This window comes from Sander vitreus, chromosome 15, assembly GCF_031162955.1.
Source record: "Sander vitreus isolate 19-12246 chromosome 15, sanVit1, whole genome shotgun sequence".
NCBI classification, from domain to species: domain Eukaryota; kingdom Metazoa; phylum Chordata; class Actinopteri; order Perciformes; family Percidae; genus Sander; species Sander vitreus.
Genome location: NC_135869.1, coordinates 1808446 through 1817171, shown reverse-complemented (window position 1 = coordinate 1817171; position 8726 = coordinate 1808446). Strand labels below are relative to the sequence as shown.

General features: G+C 41.0%; 1 protein-coding gene across 1 annotated transcript in view; it reads left to right on the top strand.

Moving 5' to 3' along the window:
- Positions 1-8726, top strand: part of LOC144529547 (proteasome activator complex subunit 3-like) — a 30374-nt gene that overhangs the window by 9704 nt on the left and 11944 nt on the right. The window contains exons 5-7 of the mRNA XM_078268678.1: positions 2002-2053; positions 2749-2864; positions 7045-7113. Coding sequence (XP_078124804.1) covers positions 2002-2053; positions 2749-2864; positions 7045-7113 — 237 coding nt within the window. The remainder of the gene's footprint in view (positions 1-2001; positions 2054-2748; positions 2865-7044; positions 7114-8726) is intronic.

Sequence of the window (8726 nt, the reverse complement as noted above, 5' to 3'; positions counted from 1 at the left end):
TGATAGGCAGAGTAAGATATTATTTCACCTCTTAAGTAAGCTTTACATGACTCCCATATAGCTGCTGCAGATGCATCTGGATTGACGTTACTAGATATGAAAAGATCAATATGACTGTTACTTGTGCTAATAAAATTGGTGTCAGAAAGTAACAGTGAATTAAAGTGCCAGGAAGAGCAGGAAAGAGATCTGCCTGGAAAGGAGACATCCATGACCACAGTTGCATGGTCTGAAATTACAATGGGATTGTAGGAACACGACGTGACAGAGGAGAGGAGCTTATTATCAATGAGAAAGAAATCTATTCGTGAAAACGTGCCATGGACAGTAGAGAAGAATGAGAACTGCTTGGCGCTAGGATTAAAAAAGCCCCAGGTGTCTGAGACGGCATACTGCTCCATGAACTTTAGATGATTTAGATGGAACACAAGGCCTATTAGATGAGCGATCAAGCGAGGGGTCAAGACAGCAGTTGAAGTCACCACCAAGGATAAGCTGGTGAGAGTTCTTAGAGAAAAAATTCTTAAAGTTCTCATTATCCATGTTTGGGCCATACACATTCGCCAACACCAGGTAATTGGCTCCAATTCTACCCATAACAATTACAAAACGTCCATTAGGGTCTGAAATGACAGTGGACGTTGAGAAGGGGATTGATTTATGAATCAGAATTGCTGCCCCGTGTGTCTTGCTAGAAAATGAGGAGTGATAAAGTTGGCCCACCCAACCTCTATGAAGTTTAACATGATCTAATGGCAAAAGGTGAGTCTCTTGTAAAAAGGCTATTTTAGTGTTAAGGGTTTTAAGATGGTTAATCACGTGGTTGCGCTTAACAGGAGAGTTCAGGCCTTTAACATTCCAACTAGTAAATTGAACAGCACCACTTGGTGCAGAGGAGACTGTACTAGCCATCATATGATGGGATTGACTGTGTGGGTGGAAGTGTTGCCTCTATGAATGTCCCCGCCCATCCCTGCTCACAACTCGGAGCCAGAGAGAGGGAGTAAAGCACCTGTCTAGGTCTAACATTGTGGATTATAGCAGTAGCACAAAAATAATAGAAAAATAAACTAAGAAAACGCACACTAAAAGAAAACTTACAAAACGGTGAAAAAAAAAATACCACTCTCCCCTCACGCAACCGATACCGTTCATTTTGCATAGGGTGTTTATGGGTCCACTGTGGTGACGTTTTTAGGTTCAAGTTCTGGACAAACTTGTCAGCCTCCGAAACAGATTGGATCCGTGATCCATGCTTACATAGTCGAGACGTAAAAAATAGCCGGTACAGTTACACTAGCCTGTTGCAAACTAAAAATCTTTAAAAGGAGAGGCTTAAAAGGTAAACTAAAAGTTAAGTTGCGGGAGCCAGCTGCTTATGCGTCTACACCGCACCCCTCATACCGTAAGTCTCCGCACTTGCAACTTTTGCTGAGTTTTCACCTCCATTCTCCAGTAGACGTGCAGTTACTCCGGTGGGAATGACGTGCTTTGAGCTCAGGTCATTCACAGGAGTCATTCCAAGTGGACCATGAGCAGTTATTGGTAGGCGTCTTTACAAGATTACAGCAGCTACAGATGACAGATCTTTTTCGCTCCTTTTTCAGAGCCCATAACTTATTATTGCTGTCGGGGTGTCAAGACCATTTTAAACAATATATTAAAAATGTTACCAATCCTGCCTTTAATAAATAAGTGTAGGCCTTATACGTTTTGTGTCATTCTTTGGCTGGTATGATCATGACAATAATAATTGCATTCTATTACAACCAAAGTGTTGGAGAGATTAAAAGTTTGACCTGATGAGTCAGCAATGTAGGATTCATCCTATGGAGATCATGAATGTCTGCGCAAACTTTCATTACAGTCCATTGTAGTTGTTGAAATATTTCTGTCTCGACAATTGGTGGATTGAGTGACTGACAGACCAACATTGCCATCCATTGAGCCATACTTCTAGCATGCCTAATCATGAAATGACATCTTCTGTTTGTGCTGCAGAATACTAAAAAGAGGAAACTAGAAGATGGAGTCACTGTTGAGAGCTGGCAAGGTAAAAACAAAAGATTCCTGTTTTTTCATCTCATAGTGTACGCAGTTTCCCCTAAGTTTGTGGAAGACTAAGGTGCACGTATTTGTGGGGGGTTAGGGGTCTCCTTCAAAACAATTTTACAAATTCACATCATTTTAAATTATTATCATTACTACTATCATGTCTAAAACGTTGGAAAAGCTAGTGCAGATAATAAATAACACTCAAAAAGCTTAAAGACAAGAAGTTAACTGACCAACTACAATCATTAAATCTGAGGCAAGTAATTTAGTTAGTTTTATGCTCACATTGATTTTACATTTATTCGGCTTAGCCCCAAACGCCTTGTGTGCTTCACCAGAGCCTTATAATGGTAGGGAAAACACTGCTGTATATCATAATATTGCCCAACTTTAGACTAATGACAGTCCAATGAATAGTGTATTTGCCACTTAGGTTTAAAAATATCTGATGAAGGAGATAACATCAATCATAAAACCTATTTGAAATAATTAATGCCTGTTGAGCACAGTAAGCGAAATGCAAAAAGTGAGCTGGCTTTGTAGGGCTAGGACCAACCCCACACCTACTCTGCATGTTGATGGTCTTGTATTGATCAAAATCATGCAGCAGAGTGTCGGACCACGAACCAGCAGCAACCTTACTCTTTGATGAGAAGCAGAGTTTGTAACTGTGGATTCTGTGTTTGCTTCCAGGGGGAACCAAAACCCTGGTGATGCCAGAGGGGATGCTAAAATGTAACACCAAGCTGGTAGACCTGATTGAGCGAGTCAAACCAGAGATCAGGACTCTGATTGAGAAGTGTAACACAGTAAGTGTCTGCGCACACACACACACACACACACACACACACACACCAGGGTACCCACGGGGTCTTAAAAGCATTTAAAAAGTCTTAAATTTGATAATCTCAAATTAAGGCCTTAAAAGCCTTGAATTGGGTATACAAAGTCTTGGATTTCGTTACAAAGGTCTTATATTTTTTTTGCCTTTCCTAGGATTAAGTTCATACCGTAACACAATTAACTGTTACTAATGTAGGCTAATTAAAAACTGACCGGAGCCCGTTGCTGGACACACCGGAGGACCGAGACACAAAGTAAACACGCCTCTCTGACCGGTACCGGGGGGTTAGCGGTTAAACTGAGCGGAGGATGTGCGGAACGTGGCCGCGCAGCGCCTTCAGACAAAGCTCAAGCTAAGAGGCTAACGGCTTATTAGCTAGCCAAACACAGAGCGGTAATATCTGCAAATATTGGATCTGTGAGCGCATTAATCTGCTCGGTGTGCATCTTATAACAAACAGAGCGAGCAGCCGCCAGACTCTAACATCTGTTGATCCGTGCAGGACTTCACTGTGAGCGGACTGTTTAGAGACGAAGTGACCGGCAGGTAACGTTAAAGGTTATCTGCTACTGTAGCAGAGCTGCAAGTAAACGCTGAACTGAGCTGTGTGTTTTCAGTGTTAAACACTGCTGCAGGTATTCATGCACGACTGTTGTTTGTGATTTCCAGAGGTGGAGCCTATATAGCCTATTTAATTGGATTATATTATAATCCAATAAATTGTATTAAATATGACTGATAATTTAAATAAAATGTTTTATTTAATTCAAGTAGCCTACTTGTACATAATTATTTTCTAGGGTTTAAAATGTATACAGATTAGACATTTTCCCCTCATACTTCTGTCAGAGTGGGTACGAAGTTGGCATTGAATTTCATTTGAAATGGCATTAAAAAGGTCTTAAAAAGCCTTGAATTTAAGTTGGAGGATCCTGGGGGTACCCTGACACACACTGATGGGTAACGCATTGATTGGACAGTTTTGTACGTCCTACAGCATCATCAGTAGGGGTGTCACGATTCTCCAAATCCTTGATTCGATTACATTTTTGATTCTAAGGTCACGGTTCGATTCAATTCTCGATTTTTACATAATTCTTTTTTTAAACGATAGGTTGCTATGCCATTTTTAGACTATACTTTTATGCAATATAATATCTGACCTTTGTTTGCAATGTACCACACTACATTGTCAAATTTAAAACAATTTTTGTAACATAATGTAACAATAACTTATATCTTCAGTCAATTGAAAACTTAAGCAAAATAACCTGCCTTTAGTTTCTCTTTTGTAACTGCAGTCTTCTTCACAGAAGATGACATTCAAGTTCACAACAAAACAAACAAAAACAATAAAACAGCCATGTATATAGTCTTCTCTGAACAATTAAATGTCTTAAACTATTTCCGAACAGTTGAACATATACTACTCCCTGTGTCCTTCTCCATTTCTATATCAGACGGGGGCACAGAGGCAAGCGTGGCGGAATTGGACACTGACTGCGACTGTAGCGCTCGCCACTTTTTGGTCCTGCGTCACAGACACACTCCCAGTCCGCCTCGATAATTACACCAGCAATTGGAAACTAAAATGGCGCAAACACTCAACCGTGGAAGAGGCCGATTCCATCCAATGAGTGGCTCCGTAGCTTGCCAGCCCTCGGCGACGAGGTCCCGTTTTTTTTTTTTAGCCTAGTTCTAAGCGGATTACTCTTCTTCCTTTCTTCCTCTGTGATTCTACCGGAAGTGACGGAGGTAACTCCGCTAAGGAGGCAATCAAACATTATCAACTAAAAGCAAGAGGCTTCACTATGTTTTTGGTGTCCCGCGGGAAACTGACTGTTCTTTTTTTTGTTTGTGGGTCTCCTGCATCTGCAGTTGCCGTGCTATCTTTTGCCTGGCTGTAGCTAAGTTAGAGGAGGTTGAGACTTCAACACGTGTGTTTTTTTTTCTGCTTGGCAAGCCATCGCCGATTCCATTTTTTTATCCGAAGTTCAAGATTGTGACTTCATTTCGGTCGATTTCGAAATTGTGACACCCTTAGTCATCAGCACCTCATGGACCCATAGGGAGAGCGGGGCACCTCGACCTGATGTGTTTATCTTCTCTGGTATCACAAAGGGCTCACCAAGAAATAACATAACAATGATTATGACCATCAAAAGCAGCTGGACCTCATCTGTTTTAGAAAAGGTTGACAGGTAGAAACATTATGAACTGTGACCAGTCAAGCCATGCTGGCAAAGTGCAAGTGTTTTTCGAATGCACAGTAAGGTGAAAGCAGTTGTTTAGCTTGATGATGTGTTGGAGACGTGCTGGTTTGCAAAAACCGGTTTGTACGATTCCTCCATACAATAATTAAAACTGATCTGCTCACTAGGGCTGACAACACCAGGTCGGTTTGTCGATATGCTCTAATATGACCAAATTATCATTGGTCGGATAACAGCTGCTGTTACTTTCATAAATCCCCCTGTCTTAGGGCGACCTCTAGCTCACCCAGTAGAGTGGGGCTGAGTCCTCGGGTTCAATTCTGACCTACGGTCCTTTGCTGCATGTTGTCCCCCCCTCTCTTCCCTTTACTGTTTTCAAGATATCCTATCCATTAAAGGCCATAAAAGCCCAAAAAGGAGAGTACTTGGTCTAGATGAAGGGAAGGCTGAAGCATGTAGGTAGAGAGGACAGGAATATACGGTTACAGTATTTATTTCTCCTCCACTGTTGTTCAGCACTTGTACATGTAGGATGTGAGGCTGGTCTTTGTTGTATTTGTCCCGCCCATCCTCCGCTGTGATTGGACAGCTGGGTAAAAAAGTGACAGTTATGAGCACAGCTTTTTACCCAAAGTTGAAAATTCTTCATCCCTCTGCGACCAGAAACAAACGCTGCTGGTGTTTGTAGCTTCATGTGTATATGCGGCGCTCCCATTGCAAAGCATTAAAAACTTAAAGCCTCAGGAATGAACACTGATGGACACATAGTCTTGCATTGCCAGACCTTTCTTCACAGTGCTGTGGAGGAGGGTCTGGCTAGTCCACACAGCATTCTGGGATAGGAGAAAAACATGATCTGGTTTATTGGCATGTCTTTAAACCAATCACAATCGTTCTGAGCCCCGGTGCCGCTGCAAAATAGCCTTGGGAAGGAACTTGTTTTGGTGGAACGTGTATATTCAAAAGTTGTTTTAGTCGTGCAACAGAAAACTCAGATTCGACAGATAATCCAGCTAGTTGTCTCGATTTACCCTGCAGAGATCTGAGGAGCAGTTAACCATAGTCCTTATAAATTGACCTGGGTTTAAAATTCCAACACAAAGAAGCGGAAAGGTAACGGGCATCCGTCCGAAAAGGAGGACATCCAGCGGAATATCTGGCAGCACCGGAGCAATCCTGGAAGTGGAACGTCGTGGATATAGACTAATGTACACACAACACGGTAGAGTGCACTCAGTGCTCTGCGGGCAACAGTTGCTATAGAAATAATGTGCAGATGTTTTTTTCCCCATTGACCAATCGATGAATACAGCCCTACCGCTGACTAACGGCGCAGAATATGTCAATATTTGGTTGTGTAGACCTGTTTTATTGAATAATAGCTCTGCTAACTCGGCAATACACAGACTGAATTTCCTGTAACTTGATAAAAGCCTTGTGCTGGTTAACCAGGGGGTAGCAGGAAATGGGGAGTTTGCACATTATCAGTAAACACATCTCCAAAACCTCCCAACTTCCTTGTGTTACTGTTTACTGGTTGCTTTCAGCTGATGTGTGCATGTGATATGTGGTATTTATAACTTACTTTTAAAGCACAACTTGAACTGGCCCCAAAGTAAAATAGTAGATCTCTTAACATCCTATGTGCCTGATCGTGGTCTAAGCTCATCTAATCGGTTATTTCTTGCTGTTCCCAGGTCCAGTTTTGTGGCCACAGGGGACCCAGGTGTTGCTGTCAGGGCTCCTTAACTCTGGAATGCACTTCCTGTAGAGATTAGATTTTCAACATCTGTATCCACTTTTAGGATGGTATTTTATAATGTCCCAATGTTATGTGTCTGTATATGTACATTATGTTTTTAAGATGTTCCAGTGTGTAGCCATTTGTCAATTGCACTGAGACAAGACATGATCTTGTATCTACTCTGTCAGGTTAAGATGTGGGTCCAGCTGCTCATCCCCAGAATAGAAGATGGAAACAACTTTGGAGTCTCCATACAGGTCAGTCCTCACTTACTGCCTCATCTCGAAGCATGGTTTTACATATTTAAGGCTAAAATGGTTCATTACAATCTTTTGTAGTTAAATACAAAATTAGTTTCCAACTAATTACTAATAATTGAATTAAAAAAATAAATAGTTTAATGCACATTTTTCAGGAATTAACACTTGCCTATAAACCCAATCCAACCAACTGAAGCAGCTAAAATGAATGTCTTCAAACCTTGTCTCTATTTTCAGTGTAAATAGTATAAAATGAAATGTATTCATTCATTACAGGAAAATAATTCTTATCACTAATTCTTATCACAAAATAACTCGTCTCGCATTACCAGACCTATCTCCATGGCGCTTTGGAGTAAGGTCTGGCGCCTCCACACATACATTCCAGGATAGGAATGGGTTGTTTGCATTTCTTTAAACCATCACAATTGTCTTGAGAGGCGCTAAGCTCTGGTCGCAGAGACCGTGGCTCTGCAAAATGGTCTCAGGAAGGAACTTGTTTTGGTGGAACATTTGAAACCAGCAAAAGAAAACGAGAATACTATATTAAATGAAGTTACTGTTGACACAATACAGTAACGGGAGCTATTTAAATTAGCTCGATACATGGTTAAATGTTATTTGCTCTTACCAAGTGTATCGCTTTGTGTATTTTGTCCAGAGCAAATCCTGCCAATCGGTCCCAAAACGTCCAAGTTAGAGAGTAAATGTCCACAACATATTCTTTGTAAATCTAAACAATCATTCACCGAGAGAACCAAGCAGGCCTGCCTTGTTGCACATTCAAAATGTTCTTCATATATACACACATAATTCTTTAATTTTTTTTTCCTTCTTTTTTTTGCCTATAAGACTAAAGGTAGCAAGCATAGTCTCACGGGTATATATGAGGAATTACAAAACTCCAAAACTCACTCCACTGCTCAGGTCTGACAGAAATGGGAGAGGGAATCCGGCCTGGAGATATCTGAACTAGAGTGGCACGACATTTGGGAGAATCGGGCCAAAACTACCAACTTAAGATCTCGGCGAGAATTCTCCTGGAAGAATATAATACGTTTATTTGTGACTCCTAAAGTGAAAGTCGTGCAGCAGGGCTCTCGTGGTCAGAACGGATGTTGAGACTGTATTTGACTAAAAGTGGATTGCTCCTTTGTCACATTATACCTGAGCAAATTCCCAGATAATCTCATGTCCCATGATAAGTATATTTACGTAGTCCTCCTTGTTGCAAGCAACAAATCCATTACACTGAAGCTGCTGTGGATAAACCCGCCAGCTAAGGATGATTGGATTGCAATTGTCAGCGAAATAAACTTTATGGAAGACCTTTTCCTTAAGGTTACAATTTGACCACTATATTAAGGTGTGGAAAAAATGGTCTGTATGCTATAAGGAATGTAACCCACTCTTATTTTAAATCCCTGTTGGTTTGTTCTTTGTTTTCGGTGTGTTTTGCCTGAACTGTAGCATGGCCCACGTCTCTTTTTCTATTGCCCTCTCTTCTTTCCTTCCTGTTCTTGTTTTAAACTGAAAAAAACGATAAAAAGAAAGTTTAAAAAACAAAACAAAAAAAACATTTCATTTTCAGAATGTAGCTTGCAGAGACT